The sequence below is a fragment of the Eurosta solidaginis genome, chromosome 5 (genome assembly GCF_040869045.1).
Source record: "Eurosta solidaginis isolate ZX-2024a chromosome 5, ASM4086904v1, whole genome shotgun sequence".
In the NCBI taxonomy this organism is placed as follows: Eukaryota; Metazoa; Arthropoda; class Insecta; order Diptera; family Tephritidae; genus Eurosta; species Eurosta solidaginis.
Window position 1 is genome coordinate 21580264 of NC_090323.1, and position 23290 is coordinate 21603553.

Here is a 23290-nt window from a genome sequence, read left to right on the forward strand (position 1 = left end):
CCTTTTTCTAATCGCTGATCACTAGTGTTTTGAAAAGGAACGCAAACACTCTTTTTATCTCGATCAGGCGATTCCTGGATATATTGCAAATATTTCCAAAACGTGCATAAATACAACAACGAACTAAAAACATACACAACGGAGTACCCAAGTAAGTATGTAATCTAACATCTTAAAGTTCGGAATTGCAAACAGCTATACTTCCACGCGCAATAGCAATGGCAGCATGTAACGTAGCACGGCAGCGACTCTCAGAGGTAAATCCAGATGGAGCCAAGTACTTTATTGAAAACCTTTTGTTTCAAATATATGAACACTTTGTCGACCAGAATTTAGTGGATGTAACATTCAAATTAACAAATCCATCCTCTTTGTAAGTAAACTTTCATTTGAATTAACGCTATTTCAGCATGTATGTATGATACATTAATTACGGTTGTAATATATTCACAGAATTACGGCTCATCGCCTAATTCTATCGGCCGCAAGCCCTTATTTCCGTGAACTGTTCAAAAGTGACGACAGGATTTGTTCACTTATAGAAATCACCAATATCGACAGCGACACTTTCGAGCGCTTAATCACCTTTTGCTATACCGGCAAAACGCTCGTAACCATTGACAATGTGGATCGGATGTTAAAAGCAGCTTTAATACTACAATTGAAAGGCGCTGTTGCAAATTGTGCTGATTTTATCATAGAGAACATAACCGATTTTACATTGCAGCGAGCATATAGCCTGGAAAAGGAGACTCAGTGTGAGATACTAAATGAAAAAATTCTGGCTTACGAAACACGAAACTTTATGCAAGTAAATAAACCTGTGAAATGCTTATTTGCTCATTAAATTTTTTGTTCTATGATCTGGCAGGTAACCCAAAGCAGTGAATTTTTAGATTTTGACGCCAAAAAGTTGCAAGCAATCATAGAAAGTGAAAATTTGCATGTACGGTGCGAGAAAGATGTTTTTAACGCAGTAAAACGTTGGTATGAACATAATGCCTCTGCGCGTAAACATCAGCTGCCAGAATTAATTGCTTGTCTGAGGTTAACCCAATATAATATGGACTTTATTATGGCTAATATTCATCCGTTACCGGGTTGTGAAAACGTGGCGTTAAAGGTTTTATCTTGGCATAACTACTCTTTGGCTCGTTCTAAACTGGCATTGAAGTATACAGAAAAGCGTGGCGGACAGATTCCTGACGAAGAATCACTTTTGGCTCTTAACCAATGGGTAAATAATTCTGGGATATGACTTTACAAATGATATTATTTGTAACATTCTAAGGTAGAATCAACATTCGGTTTTAATAACCAGTTTAACGATAGCTTCCCGCTCAACAACTGCTTATATTTATGATCGTAGCTATAATTTGTATATCGCCTACTGGCGGAGTCTCAGCTAGTACGTTCCATTTGTTATTGTTGTTGTTGTTGGTGTTGTAGCAATGCTCGCCCCACCTAATAGCCGCGACCGATCACAAATTGTCATCAATATCCTCTAACGGGAGTCCAAGGAAACTTGCCGTTTCAACAGGAGTGGACCATAAGGAAAAAGGTGTTAGAGGCGTTGGTTCCACATTACAATTGAAGAGATGGTTGGTGTCATGTGGGACACATTGCAAGCGGGGCATACATTTTGTATGTCGGGGTTAATTCTGGATAGGTAAGAGTTTAACCTGTTACAGTATCCAGAACGAAGTTGAGCAAGAGTGACACGCGTTTCCCTGGGGAGTATGCGTTCCTCTTCCGCAAGTTTTAGATAATTTTCGTTAAGTACTGGATTCACCGGGCAATTCCCGCCATAAAGGTCCGACGCCTGTTTATGGAGTTCACCAAGGACCTGCTTGTGTTTTTTCACTTCATACGGCTGGGTTCTCAGGTGCCGTATTTCCTCAAAATGCTTACGGAGATGACTCCTTAAGCCCCTAGGCGGTGCTGGTTCATCAATCAGATGTCTGTTGGGATGCCCAGTTTTCTGGATATTCAACAGGAACTGTTTGGTCAGCATCTCATTTCTCTCCCTGATGGGGAGTATTCTCGCCTCATTATGCAGATGGTGTTCTGGGGACATAAGAAGACAGCCCGTGGCGATTCTGAGAGCAGTATTTTGGCAGGCCTGTAGTTTCTTCCAGTGGGTGATTTTTAGGCTTGGCGACCATATGGGTGACGCGTAGCACGTAATCGGCTGGCTAATTGCTTTGTATGTAGTCATGAGCGTTTCTTTATCTTTTCCCCAAGTACTGCCAGCGAGGGATTTGAGGATTTTGTTACGGCTCTGAATTCTCGGAACAATTGCGGCTGCGTGCTCACCAAAATGTAGATCCTGATCATTTTCATTTCATTTCATTTCATTTCATTTATTTATTACGGCAAAAAAGCCTAATTCATAAATTAAATTATATTACAATTTACTATCTTATTGCTAAGGTTTTACAATATTCATAAAGTTTTGCTTTAAAAGCCCCGATTTCATTACAACTTTTTATATCTATAGGCAGTTCATTGAAACTTTTTAGACCTTTATAAAAAATATTTTGCTGATCTATTTCAGTTCTGATTTTGGGGTGTCGGACAGTTGGTAGCGTAGTGCCATCGACGTGGATGTTCAAAATGGTCGACATTTGGGGCGTCCATGTTGTAAATAAGGTCGCGGAAGATTTAGTCGGTGATAATGCCAGGTTTCGCGAGGCGAAAAAACTGGAGAGATCAGGGAGGTTTATTTTATTGCATAGCGCATCGATCTTTGGGCCTGGGCCTGTGGCCATTATTGTGCAGTCATCGGCGTAGGAAACGATTGTGACTCCTTCCGGTGGTGAAGGTAGCTTGGTTATGTAGAAATTAAACAAAAGTGGGGATAGGACACCACACTGTGGCACCCCCCCCCCCCCCCCCCCCCCCCCCCTTTTATTGCCCTTGGTTTTGATGTTTCGTTTCTAAATTGCACCGATGCCTGCCGACCACCCAGATAATTTGCGGTCCACCTTTTAAGACATGGGGGAAGGGTAGACCCTTCCAGGTCCTGCAGTAACGAGCCATGGTTGACCGTATCAAAAGCTTTTGATAGGTCTAGCGCTACGAGTACTGTTCTATGGTGGGGGTATAGATTTAAACCGCAATTTATTTGGGTGCTAATGGCATTCAGCGCGGTGGTAGTGCTATGGAGTTTTCTGAAACCATGCTGATGAGGGGCTAGCTGCAAATTTGCTTGGAAATAAGGGAGCAGAATGGCTTCAAGCGTCTTTGCCACTGGCGATAGGAGAGATATCGGACGATACGACTCACCTATGTTAGCTGGTTTCCCAGGCTTTAGTAGCGGGACCACCTTGGCCATTTTCCATTTCTCAGGTATGACAAAGGTGGAAAGAGACAGATTGAAGACATGTGCTAAATATTTGAACCCCTCTTTCCCTAGGTTTTTAAGCATCGGCATTGCTATGCCGTTTGGGCGCACTGCTTTGGATGGTTTAGCACAACCAATGGCGTCCTCAACCTCTTTAGCTGTGATGGTGATTGGTGACGCGCTGAATTTGTGTTTATGTGCGCGTCTATTGGCTCTCCGTCTATCTTTGTCGACCGTAGGATGCATTATATATTGTCGGCAGAAAGCGCTCGCGCATTTTTTCGCGTCCGACAGCACTTTGTCGCCAAAGGCGATGGCAACTTTGTCTTTGTGCTTAGTCGGATTCGATAGGGACTTTACGGTGGACCAAAGTTTACCCACAACAACCTCTTAGGTGCTTCTCCCATTTCGCCCGCTTGTGTTCATCTACAAGCAATCTGATGCGTTGGTTTATATCCTTTATTTGGGGGTCGCCTGGGTCAAGCTGTCTTATAAGGTCACGTTCTCTCGCTAAGTTTGCGGCCTCCGCCGGGAAGTGGGGCCGGATTTCGGGAATTCTCCCGGCGGGAATGAAATGTGCCGAGGCGGATTTAATGACCTTACGGAAGGCACGCTCCCCTTGGCGGGCATCAGTCGGGATAGGGAGGGCAGCTAGGCGGCTGTCTGTAAAGGATTTATATTCTTCCCACTTTCCTTTTTTGAAGTTTATGAAAGTGCGTTTTTCAGTGACGATGAAGTCGGCGTTACGCTCAAGCGAAATAAGTATGGGCAGGTGGTCGGACGCCAATGTTACCATCGGCTGCCAGTTGACGCAGTTTACGAGTTCTGCGCTCACGATTGAGATATCTGGCGAGCTGTGACAGCTTCCTACCATACGTGTAGGGGCGTCTCCGTTTATTGTGCAGAACGTCGTTTCTTCTATTTGATCCGCCAACATCTCACCCCTACTGTCCGCCCGCAAGTTTGAATGCCATAGATCATGATGGGCATTGAAATCGCCTAAGATAATGCGATTGTTGCCAGTGAGTAAGGCCCTGATATTAGGGCGGTATCCACTGGGGCAACAGGTGGCAGGAGGGATGTAGATGTTGATGATTTCTAGGTTTGCATCGCCTGACCGGACAGATAGGCCTTGACGTTCTAAGAAATTGTCCCTGCGGTCGATGCCAGGATCAAATATACAATATTGCACAGAGTGGTGTATGATAAACGCGAGACCGCCTCCATTTCCGATCTCGCGGTCTTTCCTGTGGACGTTATACCCAGTGCAGGTCTGCAATGCAGATCTTGCTGTGAGTTTAGTTTCTTGAATCGCAGCAATGCGGATGTTGTGCCGCTTTATGAAATCGACTATCTCTGTAATCTTCCCAGTTAGTCCATTACAGTTTAACTGCAGAATTCTGAAGTGCATAAGGGGAGACGTCGCCACTCTGGGGGTAAGTGACGGGTGACTACGCCTGGGTTGGGGAAGGCCAGGACGCAATTGCTGTTGTGGCCCTAGGGCTGGGCGTCCTTGGGATGATTTGGGTTTGCGGCCTGGCAACATGGCGCGATGAAACCCGTCGGGGGGTTGCCGTCGCGGAGACCAGAACATCTAGGGAAGTGGCACCACCCAAGGCAGGAGCTGCATTGGGCGGATGTCGCAAACATATATATTCTGTGCTGGCAAACTGTGCAAACGAAGGTAGGGACTAAGAGTCTGTTTCCCTGACCTACACGATTGCTGCCGGAAAAGAGGGGGGGGGGGGGGGGGGAGAAGACGGGGGCAGGGGCTGTTGCTCAGCATTGCTTCCGACTCTACAACGAAGATTGTAGTTATGAGTGGAAGCAGCTGTTTGAGTTGTTGGCGCCGTGGGGCGCGAGCAGCAGCGGGTACTTGTTGTGGCTTGCTGAGCAGCGGGGCTGCTGGAAGGTAGTGGGGGGGGGGGGGGGGCGCTTAGACGTAGACTACGGGACGCTCTTGGGCGTGAACAGCAAGGAGCCACAAAAGATATATAAAAGTTACGTGGACGTCGGGTATTGGGATCAAGCCCAGAACAACCTGTCCGATGCAACCATCCCTTGCACGAGACACACTGAACAGAGTATGACCAGAGTAAACCATTTCTCAGGACCGGGGTCAGGAGACGGACCCGGATTGGATTCGATGCCTACAAGAACCGTGTATAAAATTTTTTAAATGTATACCAAAATTCGCAAACGATTGTGTTCGAAACAGTGACTTCAATAGTCTTCGTTTTCGGCCTAATGATATAAGAACTCAACGTGTAGGAGATATTTAAACATGGTTGATAGGCTATATCCAATGTGATTTACTCCAAGGGACAAGTTGGGTATAGGGCCGCCAACTTTAGGAAATGTCAAACCGGGAGACTTGAGTATTGAATGATGGAGTGTGAAAATCAAAATTAACATTTCAGCTATTTGATAGTTAAGCAAATAAAGTGATTTTTCAAATGCTTCTCATACGTACATACATATATATATCTTCAACTTAAGTATGAGCTCAGAATCATTTCAAAGGAGTATTTAAGCCCCTGGAGCCTACTAAAGGATTTTGCATCACTGATATCGTTTATTCTTTCAGCCAATCGGGATATAGACGTTTTGAATTAATCGGAACCTTTTTCGGGTAACTCGCTTTTTTAACAACTCGAGGACAAAAAATGTTCGACCTTTATTAAAATTCATTGTTCTTTATTAATTTTTTGAAAAAATTATGCAAAGTGAGCATTTAAATTCATTTTATAGAAGAGTTTAGTTTTAATGTTTTCTTTTAATAACTCATTGAATTCGGTGATGCAAAATCCGTGTATGCTGACATTGAAAGCGCCTGTTTTCTTAAATAACTTTTAAACGGTTAGAAAGTGTTAAATTTTGAAATTTGATTCTCTTAACTGGCAGTGACGGTCATCCGTTGATACCCCTTTCGACCATATCGGACCAATTTTCGAAATGAACTGGCCAGTCTTAAAAAAGTAGACATTTGAAGTCTTGTTTTAAAACAATCTCTATGAATACACAATTTATTTATAAAAGGTGTGAAGAGTTAAAGTTACAGAGCCACAGTTCGGCATCCTGATTTGCAATCGCCCGATTGCCTCTAAGTCTTTATTTATCAACCATGATTTCAGATTCGCCGCTTTCCACACACACTCGTACGGTATCTGACTAACCTGGAACCCTTCAACATCAGTTAGCAAATATCGGCCATTGGGAAAAACTTTGGATACTCGATACGGCTCTTTATATTTAGGAATCATTTTCTTACAAGCCCCCGAATTACTAACGAAATTTTTAACAACCACAAAATCTTTTTTTTTTTAAATCTTGTTTATAAATCTTTTGATTTTTATTGTATTTTTGACATTTTTTAATGTTCTCCACTGCCTTTGAACGTGCCTTCTCCATATCTCGCTCCTCTTCATGCAAGCAAAACTCTTCTAATTTTTCTTTAAAAAAATCTATCACACATCCTTTTTGTGCAATACCAAATAACAACTTACTTGGTGTTGTGTTAATATTACGATGATGTGTATTATTCAAAGCAAATTCTATATTCGGCAAAATTTTGTCTAAACTATTCACTTCCCCGGCATTAGTTATTTTAGCAATCATTGGCGCCATAGTTCGATTAATTCTTACTACTTGTCCATTTGCTTGCGGAAACGCCGTAGCTATTTTTACGTGTTTGACATTATATGAGTTGAAAAATATTTGAAATTCATTTTAAGCAAATGCACTACCTTATGGACGTCTACGCGTTGGCGATTGCGAATATCGAAGAAGATTTAACGATGAGCTGTACGAGCTCTACACAGACATCAATATAGCGAATTAAAGCGCAGCGGCTGCGCTGGCTAGGTCATGTTATGCGAATGAAAGAGAATGCTCCGGCCAAGAAAGTGTTTCTATCGGAACCCGCCTATGGAAGCAGAGGTAGAGGGCGGACCCCACTCCGCTGGAAGGACCAGGTGGAAAACGGTTGTGGCCAATTGGCGCCAGTTGGCAGAGAGGCGACGGCCATAACCGTTTAAACGGTTAAGCGCAAATTAAGTAAGTAATCACACTATGCGACAAAATCAACTTTTTTTCTAGGTATTGGACCAAACCTACTTTTTTGTAGAGATTGAGACTTAAGTAGACAAAGTACTATCTCGTACTATCTCCGTTTTTCGATTAGCCTCCGAAAAATAGATGTCGGCTTTCGAAGTTCGTAATTCTACTTTTGGAAGATTAATTTTATTTGTTAACGCGTTCAGCAAATTAAAAAACTAAAAATCTGGTCGTGGTCCGCTCTTTTCCCTTATTTGAAGGCCTGAATTCATTTTTGAGAAATTTAACTATAACAGCTGTTATACGAGGTGAAAAGTCAGATAGTCCCATGATAGTCAGGGCTGTCATGGAATCCAATTGTTGTCGGAATCGGATTTAAAAACGACAAAAAAATTACTTTAGTGTCATGAAATCCAATGTTATCGGCTTAAATTGGAATTAAGTGCCCATTACTGATACTTAGCATAGACTTCATTTGACTTGAGAACTGTCACTTACAGTTCTGTCAAATGAACATTGCATGTTACTGATTACTCAAAACTTAGCAAAACTTAACTTGACTTAGAAGTCTGTTGAATTCTGATTTTGTATGTAAGTTCTAAGTGACGTTTACATTTTGAGATGCCGTTTGTTTGTTTCCATTTCATTTTGTCATACAAATTGACATTTGTTGATTATGATGCCAGATTGTATGCGCTAAGTGGAGTATAATCGTGGCTAAGTTGCCAAGTAACAGGCCCTTTAGTGTCGGTTTTAGGTGTCACACAATCCGATAATATCGATTTTGCTATCGGAAACAATCCAATCAGTTAAATGCTATTGGATTTCATTTTTTCCTGGTCGTATTTCTCTTGCAGTTGAGTATTTTCTAAAAATGTAAGTAAATAAATGTTTATTTTATAAATATAAATGTAAATTTACATATATTTTCATTCTTAATAGGGGAAAACATAAAAATTCAATGCAAAACAGTATTTTGACGGAATTTATGGAGAAACATCCAAATATTCCGAAAGGTTTCACGAAGCACATCATCTAAAATCGTTGACATTCGGCTTCTACCTACACTCATGCTAGAATTCTTGCTAACTGATCTTTGATAGGGTCCTTCAGCTAAAAATCGTAACGTAGCTGCTAGTTGCAGCACTGGCAGAACTTTCGAGCGAGTTAAGTGTCCTTCAAAGGTGTCCAATACCATTCGGAAAGCCTCTTTGTTTATGCGATAGTATGCAATGTAACTGCAAATACACTATAAATATTTAGAAACCCACATTAAGAAATTACGCTGTCTCTGGAAACCCAAATGGATTGCTGCGATCTCTCAAAATTGTCCTTTTGACCTTCTCGCAACTTTCTTCTTCCAATAATATAAATGCTACAACTGCTGATGCCATTTTGATGTCAACAAATTTGTTTATTTCTGTTTAAATGCACAAAACAAATATTTTATAAAATTTTGCCAAAAAAAATAACATCAAAATTTCCGGTGAACCGCAAAACAGCTGATTCGAACATCGGTTTTATTTACATTCGAAAAGAGCAAACCAATACGGGTTTATGACACCAATTTAAATCAATATTGGTTTGTAATTCCGACAAAACGCAAAGCCGACTTGGATTCCATGACAGCGGTGAGTGGATACTACTTTCATGTCTGCTGCACATACTCTACTGGAATTGCTCGTACTGTAATTTTTCAAAACAAGAATTCAGCCATTCAAATAAAAGAAAAAGGCGGACCACGACCACATTTTTACTTTTTTTAATTTGCTGAACGTGTTAATAAAAAAAATAAAATTTCGAAATGTAGAATTTCGAACTTCGAAAGCCGACATCTATTTTTTGGAGGCTAACTTCGAAAAACGGAGATTGTACTTTGCCTACTTAAGCCTCAATCTCTACAAAAAAGTGGGTTTGGTCCAATACCCAGCCGACTGTTGCACAGTGTTTAAAGTGTCACGCTTTCGTATAGAATTACCGAAATTACATTTAAAAAAATAAATATTTGTGTACAAAGTGAGCAAGAAGCTCTTCAGTAAAAAAAGGAAATTTACAAAACCAAAATTCGACAACAGAAGAAAGACAGCACAAAGAAAGTCGCCGAACACAAGAAACTCGCTTCCCCCCGCTTCCCTTGTCATCCCCTCTTCTTCAAGTAACCAGTTTCAGCAACAACTTTCAGTTTAGAAAACGTAGAAAGATTTTCATAAAAATAATGGGTTGTTGCGTGTAGTCAACTTTTGACAGTAAAATGGAAAACTTTTTACGTTTTCTATGGATTCTGGATGAGAATACCCCTATTACATTTGACTTGCAGAATAAAATATTCGTCGGAGAAGCTAGACGGATTGGTAAATATAAATTACCTGACGCTCATTTAGTTATTAATATTATTTCGACCTGGTTGTTCTGCAGCTTAGATCCTTTTGCCGTGGGAACGTCTTGACCAGGCGTCCGTATTTGTTATACGATCCGTTTTTTTAATCACAATAGCTTTAAATTGATGAATCGGATGAATTACATACATATATACTCATAAGATCCACAATTTAGTTTATCTTTCATAAGTTGTATCCCACACAGCATTTGGATGACTAATTTTTAAATTTTCCTTCATATCAATAAACTTTGATTACTCCTTGCGACTAAATACTGATTTTTTATACAATTGAACAAAACAAATAATAAAAAATTATTACTTAATGATGAAAACCTGAAAATCATTTTTTTATCACTTTTTGAAATCATTTTTGAATAACTTTGATGATGAAATTTTAAGATTTTATAAAAATGAACAAAGAGAGTAATAAAATTTGTTTACTTTTGATGACCAATAACTGAAAACAATTTTTCAAACACATTTTGGTATAATTTTCGAATCAAATTTGCTTACCTTCGGTGATTCAAAATTTAAAATTATTTTTCAATCAACTTTATACTTGTTGAACCTAAACTTTTCATTGAAAATCTGATTTTTCTTCATATGCTCACATTTTGTCAATCATAAAATTCAAAAAAATTTTAAATATACAAAACATATTCAAGACTTAAAGAAATGTAAATGCTGTTCCTAACCTAAGATGGCCCCTAGCATTTCCCAGAAAAGGCATACTGTATGGAACCGGTGTACGGAAGTTTTGTGGTGTTTGAACCGCTGATAAGTTAAGCTCAATATGCCTGGACCCGGCTTCAACATCCCCTATGAGTTACGTTTTTCAAAAACTCACGTTAGCATTATTTAAGATGATGATCATGGATAATGTTGGATGTTGTAGTCCTGTGTGAACATCGGTCAAGTTAATTATTGCCAATTACCTGTGGTTCAAATAGCTCACCTTCGAACTTTCGGATGCTTTCATCCGCCGATGAAATATGATTATTATATACAGACCAATTCTAAATATTCTCGCGGAATTTTGTTCTCGCGGATTTTTTTATTCCCGCGGAAAAATTCCTCCAATTCTTTTCTCCTAGGGAGAAGAATAATTGGGGAATAGGAATTTCGAATTTTCGAAGTCAGCTGTTTTGTCAATTGAAATTTCGTTGGGCATTTCTTATTTTGTTTAAAAAAATTTTAAAGTTTAATTATTGTTGCCAATTTGTTTGAAATTAAGAAATAAGGTATAAACAATGCACATTATTGCATTTCATGTGGTATTCACTGAAATGAGTAATGAATTGGTGCCACAGCAACATCAACAGAGGAGCATAAGAAGAAGACCGGCGGGATAACACAAATCCGCCGGAGTTGCCTGCATTCATTCTGCAAAGCAATTTTCTGGCGGCCAAGTCGAGTTGAGTTCGCCATATGCCAAAATCTATTTAAGCCTTCTTAAAAATCCTTGCACAATTTCTGGATGGCTGCATCAAATATGCGAAGAGTTCTTCCGTTGCTTATGATATGCTTTTCGAAAATAATAAAGAATATTGTGGTTGTTGTTGTTGTTTGTATTAACAGTGAGAATATTGTGGTAGAATGTAAATATATATTTTAGCACAAATTTGTACAAATAAGTGTTCTTTCTTAAAATAACCAATTTCCTTTAACTATTTTGATGCATTCCCTTTAATTTAACTAGTGAAAAAACTCCTATGAAATGGCAGAGAAATCTCCCTCTCCCTCACATTCATAATCAGGGCTGTCATGGAATCCAAGTCGGTTTTGCGTTTTGTCGGAATTGCAAACCAATATTGATTTAAATTGGTGTCATAAAACCGTATTGGTTTTGCTCTTTTCGAATGTAAATAAAAGCGATGTTCGAATCAGCTGTTTTGCAGTTTTATCGGTACACCGGCAATTTTGATGTTAATTTTTTTTTGGCAAAATTTTATAAAATAATTGTTTTGTGTATCTAAAGAGAAATAAACAAATTTATTGACATCAAAATGGCATCAGCAGTTGTAGCATTTATGTTATTGGAAGGTGAAAGCTGTGAGAAGGTGAAAAGAAAAATTTTGAGAGATCGCAGCAATCCATTGGAGCTGCCAGAGACAGCGTAAGTAAAAATATTCCTTAATGTGCGTTTCAAAATATTTATAGTGTACTTGCAGTTTCGTTGCATACTATCGCATAAACAACGAGGCTTTCCCAATGGTATTGAACACCATTGAAGGACACTTAACTCGTTTGAAAGTTCTGCCAGTGCTGCAACTAGCAGCTACGTTACGATTTTTAGCTGAAGGATCATATCAAACATCAGTTGGCAAGGATTCTAGCATAAGTGTAGCTAGAAGCAGGTGTCAACGATTTTAGATGATGTGCTCAACGTTATGAATCAGTTAGTTTGCCCACAAGGGTGAAATTAGAAATGGACGAACCCGAACAACGCAGATCAAGGAACTATTTTTATACAAAGTACAAAATTCCCTCCATAATTGGTTGTATTGACGGGACACATATAAAAATCATCAAGCCAAGTACTGATGAACATTTATTCTATAATCGAAAGAGATACTTCAGTATGAATGCCATGATTGTAAGTAGTCTTTAATATTAATTTTATTTTGCTTATAAAACTGGATTGTACAAGTACCTGCATTTAGATTTGTGATGCTGACATGAAAATTCGAACGGTCGATGCTCGGTATCCCGGCTCTAGCCATGACTCTTTCGTATGGAACGTTAGTAGGGCCAGAAGACATTTCCTTAGGAAGTATGAGTCAGGTGACCGGACATCTAAATTGTTAGGAGATAGTGGATATGGCATATAACCTTTTTTATTAACACCATACAGAGATCCAAGCTACAACTCCAAAGAATATAAATTTAATTTGGCGCATTCATCAGGTCGAAATATTGTAGAGCGAACAATAGGAGTGCTAAAAAGCAGATTTCGATGCTTATTAGGCACCTTGCACTACAGGCCAGAAAAAGTGGTGAAAATTGTAAACGTCTGTTGTGCGCTTCATAACGAAGAGAGCATTACTTTACCATCAAATAATATCGAGGAAAATGTTGAATCTCCACCTAGCGCTACACTGCAGAGTGAAGGCAAAATAATCAGGGATGAAATAGCGAACAGTTTATAGTAAAAATATGCAATGCTTGATAGGTACATATGCATGTTTAAACAAAATTTTATTTCTTTATTTAAAATAAAAATGGATATATAAGTATATATATTGACTAAAACAAAACCAAATATATATTCATTAAAACTAAAATAACATCCATTCAATGCTTTCTAATTGATTAAATAAGGTAATATTTAAGAGGTAATACATTTAATTTAATAAGGTACGAATAAGGCACATTTTAAGGTACTACAATCACAACCAACATTTTGGAAAATGGGAAATTATTTCTTTTTCTGTTTTTCGTAATAAAACTTTTGGAGCTCGAGTTCGAGTTGCTGCTTTTTTATCTCATTTTTTTCCTGCAACGCTCGCAAAATACCTGCATTATTACGGACAAGTTCATCCTTCAGCGCAGTTACAGAGTTAGCCACAGATTCGTTGCCTTTTTCTATGGCTCTGTAGACTCGCCTGATTCTGCTGGCATTTTCCTTTTCAATTTTTATAACACTAAAAGATCGTCAACAGTTGGCTTATCCCGCTTCGTGAAGCCCTTCGCAATATCTGGATATTTTTCCATAAATTCAATAAAAATACTGTTTTGCATTGAATTTTTATGCTTTCCCCTATTAAGAATGAAAATATATGTAAATTTACTTTTATTTTTATAAAATAAACCTTTATTTACTTACATTTTTAGAAAATATTCAACTGCAAGAGAAAAACAACTATGAAAAAATGAAATCCAATGGTATTTAACTGATTGGTTTGTTTCCGATAGCAAAACCGATATTATTGGGTTCTGTGACACCTAAAACCGACACTAATTCCGATTCGAACATTAAACCGATAACATTGGATTTCATGACACCAAAGTTATTTTTTTGTCGTTTTTAAATCCGATTCCGACAGCAATTGGATTCCATGAAAGCCCTGAATACCTACTTTTCTCCCATAACTGGTTTCCGCTTTTTCGAACATTGTTCAGAATAGGAGGAAAGGGAGAAGTGAAAAAACTCACAAGGAATTTTTATTTAGAATACGAGGAATGGGAGAAGGGAAAAAACTCGCACGGAATTTTCGTTTAGAATTTGGCTGATAATATTTAATAATGTATTAAATATGATGGAAAAATGAATCACAATCGTATTCATAAATGATTCCAATACATCATTTAATATGATCAAAAAATGATTGTGAAAAGTAATCAAATGTTATTCCAAAATAAGTAAAGCATAATCTTCCAAAAATATCAAATACGATGCAAAACGAATAATAAGTGTTCAAAAATATGAATCATAAATGATTATTCAAGAATAATGACATTTGAGGTATACTTTTCTCCCGACGATACATTGATTTTCGAATAAAAAATACTTTTAAATTTGAACGTTTTCAATCATCTGGGGGTATGATATTGGAATATTTTTTGATAAAAATTTTCAAAAAATGCTGGCTGGGATTTGATTCATATCAAATATTATTTGGGTGAAATTGGCTTTTCATTCGTGTTTGTATAATACGATACGGGTGCTGCTCTGAACATTAAAAATTACAAGTATATATTTGTTTGCATTCATTTTAAAATAAACAAAAATTTTCAGACTGGAATCATTTACCAATATAACAAAACTGAGGACTTATGGCAGAAGTGGGGTGATATTAAAATAAATCTTGACAGGTTTGGAGTAATTTTTGTGGGTGAAAATTTAATTGTTGTGGGTGGTTATCGTTACGGCCGTCGCAGTAATGAAGTACGCAGCTGGAATTTCAAAACAAAAAGATTTAAACAGTTGCCATCAATGAATTTACCACGATCCAGTCATTGTGTTGCAATATTAAATGAAAAAATCTATGCAATCGGTGGATGTTCAGCAAAAGGGGTTACTTTAAGATCAGTGGAAATGTAAGTACGTTTTTGACAAGAAAATGTTAACATAAAATGAATCAAAGCTAAATTGGTTTGGAGGAAGATCGCGTCGAAGGCCATGATTCAATCGACAGACAAATTTTTTGACAATTACAGCCATTTTGCTCCCAAATCGAATGGACATCCGTTAACTGTGTTGTTTCTTTGCGAATTTTCGAAAAATATTAGTAGTAGAAATAGGAAGCATTTAGTTTACAAATACCCGATAAGTACTTAACTACATAATTCCTTAGAACCAAGGAATCGTGCACTTTCGATTCACGTAAAAATGTCATTAGTAAATAATGGAGATGCCATAACGAAATGTACTCATTGGGCATGTTAACTTATTCAGGTAAAAGTCTAGAACAGGAGTCTACTGCTAATACGCGTCTAGAGAGGTGACCCCGACAACAATCATCCTAAGGCGGAAAAGAAAAATTGTATTTCTGTCCGGAGATATTTGCAGTTGAAGTCGGCAATTTTCTGGTTGTTGTTGGAATGTTTTTGTGCACTGTAAAAGATTTTGTGTACAAAGGGATTTTGCACGCATTTAATTTTGATCCCACCTCATTGGTGGACCGGTCAGGGTAATTTTTTATAAGTTTGGCGGAAGGCTGCCAACGTAACCCGGGGTCATTTTTCGGTTATTCGTCAATATCTTTTGAACGAGCAAAAATTTGTATTTCCGCTTTCGAATTATTGTTATCGAGGTCAATACGCGTCTTTTGACACTTCTCTCGATATTTTTGGGCGTGTATTACCTTCTGTTCTATTAATTCCGTATGTTCGCAACATTCGTCTCCATTTAAGAATTTTGAGAATCGGTTTATATTTGGAATATTATGCATATTCGGACCTCGCGACGTAGTATCAAATGAACGTATTCCGAATATTCTAAATTAACGGTTTCGGAACGTTTCCATGAATACTTAACGGAAAAGAGCTTTCGGAAATTTCAGAATAAAAAGGTGAATACTCCCTGTGCAGCAGGACCGCACAAAAGCTTAACTCTTCTGTCAAAGTCAAGGTAGCAATATAAAGTTCTAAGACAATAAGCCATTTTCTTTTATTTTTGTTTTTGTCAGTTCATTACGGCTGCTGAGTAGCGTATCACCCCATGACGGCTGCCTGTTCAAAATCATGCTATCTCAAAATATTTTTCAAAAATTTCCCAATTCAGGATTTGTCACAAAACCGCCCTATATTAGAGTTAGATTGAAGAACGCTTCATCTCAAAATGCTTTTCATTAACTCCTTCTTATGACAAAATGCATTGAACTTATGCTCACGTGGGAATTTTTGGAAGCAAATTTTGAGGTAGTGCATTTTTGAATAAAATTCTAAAGTACGGCATTCTTCAAACAATTTTTGAAAGAATGACCAACCCAACATAACTTTATCAATTCACGACATATTTAGTAGAAAATGAATTATTACCCCAAAAACTTTTGGCGTTTACAAATTTATTATCACTACTAATATACTTCCAAAGATACTTTTCTACTACAATTTCACTGAAGAGGATTGAATTATTCTCCGTTTTCTTTACTTCGTAGAAGCAAGCCGGCCAGTTTTTTTAATTTGGGAGTGTCAAAGATCTCTCATCATTGAAGAACAAACCTCTCCCCCAGCGGGTTAGGGGGGGTCAGAATATACCCGCGGTAGGTATGCCTGTCGTAAGAGGCGACTAAAATACCAGATTCAAGGGGCTGTGTAGCGCAACCCTGCAGGTTGCCAGCGCAACATATAGCTTCTCCAAACCCAATTGTCAACCTCACCTATCCGCGGCGAATCCTGTTTCACTAACAGACGAGGCTCTGGCGACGCTAAGCTCCTTATGGAACTTGGGGTTGGGAGGGAGGGGATGGCCTGAAGGTTTAATGTGGCCACATAAATCGTTCCCGAGATGGTCGGGCCAGCACCTTAATGGTGCTGTGGTACCGGAGCGTACCGGATCTGTATCCGGCAAAGGACCATCACATCGATAACACTCCCCAAAGCCTTCGAGGAGCAACCTTATCGCTACAACAACAACAAGAACAAACCTCTAGTAATTGAATCATGGTAGAAGGCATACAAGTGTTTGCTAGTTTTAACTATTCCGCACGTCATACTTTTTCAGGTATTCCGTTTTAAATGGATGGAAGTCAGTAAGTAATATGATTACACCACGTTATGACGCTTGCGCAGTTGCTTTCAATCACAAAATTTATGTAATGGGTGGAAATAACGAAAGTGATTTAAAATCTGTTGAATGCTATGATCCCATAAAGAACTGCTGGACTCAATGTGCTGATATGAATGAAATACATAATTTTGCTAATGTAAGTGCAAAAACACATTCAATAAAAAATTGTTATTGCATATAAATAACTAATTTTATATAATCGCTTTGTTCAATATATTTTAGGGCACTGTGCACAATGGACAAATATTTGTATTAGGTGGTGATAAGTGTAGCGCAGTGGAGCGTTACGACCCACAGATTAACAAATGGACCAAGGTTATAAAAACATACAAATTTGTATTGCAATTTTAAAAATCTTCACGCACCTCTTTTTTTGTAGATTTGTTGTTTGAGCAAATACTCTTATCAAAATTGTTCCATTTCTGTCGACAATCAATTGTGGGCTGTGGGTTGCGGAGGTTCAAATTGTGTTTCAGTTTACGATGAACAAAATAATAAATGGATCGCTAAGAGAAAAATACCTGAAAAAGGAAGATACTATTGTTTTACTCTACCTAAAGTTTTACTTAAAAGTGAATAATAAATAATAAAATATTAATACTCACAAAAATTACAAACGCCGACAGCATCCCAGACCCAGAAACCGCACTATATATTTTCGAAGGATTTTGATGCGATGAATCGAAGTCTGGCCTCAGAATTTTTCTATCAGCTCTGGTTTTCGAGATATCGTAACCTAAAAGTGCAAAAAACCCCTTTATTGCCTTATCTTGTTTGGTTGATTTTCCGACAGGGTGGATAAATGATGTATATCGGTTTGTCTCAAAATCAAATTTGACAAGGGATGACGGAAAATCGTTCCAATATACAACCTTTATTGCCCATATTTGAGGTTATGTAGCCTTGCAGATGTTTTCTTTCACCAAAATTAAAGGATGGCATCTTTAAATACAAGTCTTCTTTCAAATGGCGTTGAGTTTGCTCAAATAAAATTTTTTTTTTTGCTGAGATATCGCATTTTGAAATTTTCATGTTTCTAAAATTTCCTACACCTGAAAATCGGTTGAGATAACATAGACATGGTATAGTCGATTACTAATTTTCTTGAATTGAATCTTATTTTTCTTAAAATTTTGTCTCGCACCATAAGTGTGCTAACTCATACTCTTACCGCTCTTAGCCGAGCCCAAGGTTAGATGGGTTTGCCTGCTTGTGGTGTGGTAGGGGTGGTTTCTAGGGGTTAGGGCTGTGTGTAACTTGGTACCCGAGGGTTAGATAGTGTATGGGTGTGTTGAGGTAGACCAGAGCTGATAGAGCAATATGAGGACAGATTTCGATTCATCCCATCATAAACCTTTGGAATATAGTCTGGTTTTTGGGTCTGAATGTTGGTTAAATTTTGTCGGCCTGTGTTATTTAAGGTGATGTCTTATTTCTTGGTAAAAAACAGGTGGTTTTTTCGATTTTTTTTAAATGTTTTATATCGGGTGACACTTTGTCTAAATACTTGACATTTTTGAAAGTATTGGCAGAAAATGTGGACTTTTGTTTAAAAGTAGCACAATTAGATTAAATTCGGGGAGGAGGCGTCAGATGAAATTCTACGACAGGCAACTGTTTTTATTATACAATCCTATTTAAATCGAGATTTTCCATTTCATGAATGAACGTGCTGACTGAGGAGTGCGAAACACACAAGTTTCAGAAAAACACATTTTCATCAGTTTTAAAAAAGGAAAGTTTGAAGACTAAACAATATACAATCGTATTTCTACCCTCCCAATCCCGACTGATGCTCGCCAAGGGGAGCGTATTTTCCGCAAGATCATTGAATCTGTGGCGGCTCTTTTCATTCCCGCTGGAAGAATCCCGGAAATCCGGCCACACTGCTCAGCGGAGGCCGCAATTTTAGCGAGAGAACGCGACCTTGTAAGACAACACGACCCCGGCGACCCCCAAATAAGGGACATAAACAAACACATCAGACAACTTGTGAATGAACACAAGCGTGTAAAATGGGAGGAGCATTTAAAAAATTGTAGCCTCTGCCGTGGTCTACCGTAAAGTCCGGGTCCCTATCGAACCCGACCAAACAACGACGAAATATCTATCGCCTTTGGCGATAAAGTGCTGTCGTATTCGATGCGCGAGCGCTTTCTGCCGCCAATACGTAATGCATTACACGCTGGACAAAGCTAGTCGGCGGGCCAACATACGCGCACACAAGCAAACACATAGCGCGTTCGCAATTACCATCACCTCTAAAGATGTAGAAGATGCCATCGATCATGCTAAACCAAATAAAGCTGTTGGCCTAGACGGCATAGCCATGCCGATGCTCAAAAAAACTTGGCAAAAAGGGATTTAAATACCTCGCAAATGTCCTCAACCTGTCTTTGTCCACTTTCGTCATGCCCGAATAATGGAAAATAGTGAGTGTGGTACCACTACTAAAGCCTGGGAAACCAGCTAACGTAGAAGAATCTTATCGTCCGATATCTATTCTATCGCCAGTAGCCAAGACACTTAAAGCCATTATACATCCTTATTTCACTTCTAATTTGCGTCTTGCCAATCATCAGCATGGCTTTCGTAAACTTTATAGCACTACCACCGCGCTACACGCCAAAAACACACAGATACAGTTCTCGTGGCGCTATATCTATCAAAAGATTTTAATACAGTCAATCACGCAACTTCACTGCAAGACCTGGAACGCGTCCCCGATATGGTCGCCAAGCCTAGAGGATACTCATTGGACGAAACTACAGGCCTCAGGCCTGTCAAAACACTGCTCTCAGAATCGCTACGGGCTGTCTTCTTATGTCCCATGAACACCACCTACACAGTGAGGCAAGAGAAACGAAATCCCCCAGCGGGTTAGGGGGTCAGAATATACCCGCGGTAGGTATGCCTGTCGTAAGAGGTGACTAAAATACCAGATTCAAGGGGTTGTGTAGCGCAACCCTTTTAGGTTGCCAGCGCAATATATAGCTTCTCCAAACCCAATTGTCAACCTCACCTATCTGTGTCGAATCCTGTTTCGTTAACAGCTGAGGCTCTGGCGACCCCGAACTCCTCATGGATCTAGTGGGTGGGAGGGCGGTATGGCGGTATGGTTGTTGTTGTTGTGGTCATAACAAATCGTTCCCCAGATGGTCGGCCTTGGCACCGGAACGTACCGGATCTGCATCCGGCAAAGGACCATCAACATCGATGACACTCCCCAAGGCCTTCGGGGAGTGTCCTTATAGCTACAACAACAACAGAAACGAAATACTGCACAAACAGTTCCTGCTGAATACCCAGAAGAGGCCCCGCCTCCCAGGGGCTTAAGGAGTCATCTCCGCAAGCATTATGAGGAAACAGAACTCAGACGTATGTAGCAGATAAACACAAACCGGTCTTCAGAGATATCCACAAAAAGTCGTCGGACCTCTTTGCCGGGAATTGCCCGGCGAACCCTGTTCTTAAAGATAAATATCCTAAACTCGCAGAAGAGGAAAGCAATCTCCCTAGGGAGATGTGCGTCATTCTAGCTCAACTTCGATTTGTATACTATATATAACAGGTTAAACTCTTACCTATCGAGGATCAACCCCGACATATAAAATGTATGTCCTGCCTGCAACGTGTCCCCACATGACACCAAACATCTCTTTAATTGCAATGTGAAACCAATGCCTCTAACACCCCTTTCACTCTGATCCGTCCCTGTTGAAACTGCACCTACATATTGGATGGGGCGAGTCGTGAAATTATTATGACCCCGTTCTCAGTGACAAATGTCCTAAACTCGCAGTTGAGAAAAGCCACCTTCACTGGGAGACATGCGACACTCTCTAACATCCTTATCTCTTTATTTAAGGACGAACCCCGTATATTTCCCGGTGAATTCATGAATAACACGACCTCTTCTAGCCGAGGATAGTAACTAGGAGCCGCTCCTACCAGAAATGTTGGTAATAGTCATAGTGCACCATATATTTCTATCATCAGCCCATGATAAGCTTCGTTGACTAAGGCCCTGTGTTAATACATTCATCTGACCACCTACCTCTACCGCTTGATTGATCAGCCGATTCCACTACCTCCGCGCCGACCATTTATTAAGCCTTAAAAAGCGAGTTGGGGCGACTTTAAAGAACCTACGGAGTGTTTACTGACTGCCCTTACTATTCGAACAAGGTGCGCGCGAGATTCATAATATTATCGATTTGGCCTCGGATCGCTTAATACCTGCTGGTACAGTTTCCGATAACCGACCAAACTTTCCAGTTGTAGCTTTAGCCCGTAAGATCACCAAACAGAAGAGCTGAATTCGGAGATCAGTGGCTTCTCGACCAAATAGAAACGAACCCCAATGGGTGGAGTGTATAAAGAACTGTAACCTCTCTTCTGGTGCAGTTAGACTCTGGTCAATCAGAGTTCTGAAGTCGTTGTCAAACCCGACAACACATTACCACAAGATATCAATCTCTTTGACGAAACTGTTTTATCCGTTGCTGTAAATTCGTGATGCATCCTTCGGTTGAGGATACCATTCGATTGTTGTATTCTTCGGCTGAAAATATATGCGGCCATTATCCACGGCCCCTGACAATTTATAGACGAAAATTTTCAATCAAGATGGATTGAACTGGGTTTGCTATAAGATGGTGGCCCATCACCACTCAATTAATTACATACTCTTTTCCATATCGAAAGAAGTCACAATAATGTCCTTCGCCAGTACATACAATAAAAGCAACGGGCCCGGCTTCTCTATATATTACCTATGCTGCAAAATAAGTAGTTGTCCAGCCTGTCTGTCATGTTTTTTCACCTTGCTAATCATGCGTCGCCGTGGTGTGATGGTAACGTGCTACGCCTACCACACCGTATGCTCTTGGTTCGCACCCCGGGCAAAGCAACATCAAAATTTTAGGAATAAGGTTTTTCAATTAGAAAAAAAATGTTCTAAGCGGGGTCGCCCGAGTGTATTTCTGCCATGAAAAGCTCTCAGTGAAAACTCATCTGGCTTGCAGATGCCGTTCGGAGTCGGCATAAAACATGTAGGTCCCGTCCGGCCAATTTGTAGGGAAAAATTAAGAGGAGCACGACGCAAATTGGAAGAGAAGCTCGGCCTTAGATCTCTTCGGAGGTTATCGCGCCTTACATTTATTTTATTTATAATCATGCGCGTCCACCGAACAAATCTACAGCGTGGACCTCGCAGATGAGCCAACACGTTGATGGTATATCACTACAGACTGCCATCCACACCACTTCCGCCCCTCATTCAACCTCGCTCTAGATACTTTAACAGGTTAAACTTTTACCTATCCAGAATGGTGTCTTTGATGGGGATGTCTCGCCTTGCACACACCGGCGTCATCCCCAAACGTGGACTCGTAGGTGCTTGCACCCTCCCCCATATTGGGGCAGAGCCTCCTCCCATTGAACCTGGTAATGCTTCGGCGACGAATGCGAACCTTTTTCCCCTCTCTATAACCAGGTTTCCCTCCTTTTCCCAGCTCCCATCTGTACCCCCTTTCCTCACGCAGGGTCAACTTTCCTGTAAACAGGGGCTATTCTTAGCTCAAGACCACATCTTGGTGCCCATGCTTTGTTAACAAATATGGCGGAGCCGGACAACTCGATAAAACACGTAGTTCCGAGTGTCATCCGAACCGTGCTCATGGGATGAATGACACTCCGTTAGTGTATCTTATAACGGTGGTCTCAAGACACCTGACGCCCTCTGGTTGTAACTAGTCTTGCTGCGATATTGGGGGCTATGTCTCAGCTGACCAACCTTGCCCCATACTCATGGGTATTTATTTATGGATAAAAATAATACAAAAATGAACCAAAATGGACCTGACCAGCTCACAATAGACCAGGTCGATTGCGACATTTCGGTGCAAGCCGAATGAGCTGTCGCCACAGACGCGCCGGGACCGAATATTCTCACGTGTCTTGCTGCCTTACACAATTACTTCTAAGCAAGTGGATGCAAGTATTGGAGTCCTAAATGATTTGGGAACCAAAAAAAAGGTTTTGTTAAGATGGGTTCCCGTGTATCACGGACATGAAGGTCATGAACAGCCAGACTACCAGCTAATCAGGTGCTATAGCAGCCAACATGCACATACTAGGGAAAGTAATTGGGAAACAAAGCAGTTCAGATAACAAGGGCAGGCCAAATTATATATACTCCCTGCAACGAGAGTATCAGTCAAACTTATTAAAATAAGCAGACAGGACCTAAGAACTCTCTCTGGTTACTATA

The 23290-nt window shown here is 39.7% G+C and overlaps 1 protein-coding gene across 3 annotated transcripts in view; it reads left to right on the forward strand.

Moving 5' to 3' along the window:
• LOC137251990 (kelch-like protein 5) overlaps positions 1-17625 on the forward strand; it is a 143963-nt gene extending 126338 nt beyond the window's left edge. Inside the window, exons 1-8 of one of the 3 annotated variants that reach the window (XM_067787105.1) lie at positions 41-155; positions 217-373; positions 454-811; positions 872-1237; positions 14521-14822; positions 16951-17152; positions 17239-17331; positions 17396-17622. In XM_067787105.1, the coding sequence (XP_067643206.1) occupies positions 219-373; positions 454-811; positions 872-1237; positions 14521-14822; positions 16951-17152; positions 17239-17331; positions 17396-17596 (1677 nt within the window). In that variant the 5' untranslated portion in view covers positions 41-155; positions 217-218 and the 3' untranslated portion in view covers positions 17597-17622. Of the gene's footprint in view, positions 1-40; positions 156-216; positions 374-453; positions 812-871; positions 1238-14520; positions 14823-16950; positions 17153-17238; positions 17332-17395 lie in introns of those variants that run through there. The other 2 variants (XM_067787106.1, XM_067787107.1) reach the window with 2 other exon arrangements.
• The last annotated feature ends 5665 nt before the right edge of the window (positions 17626-23290 follow it).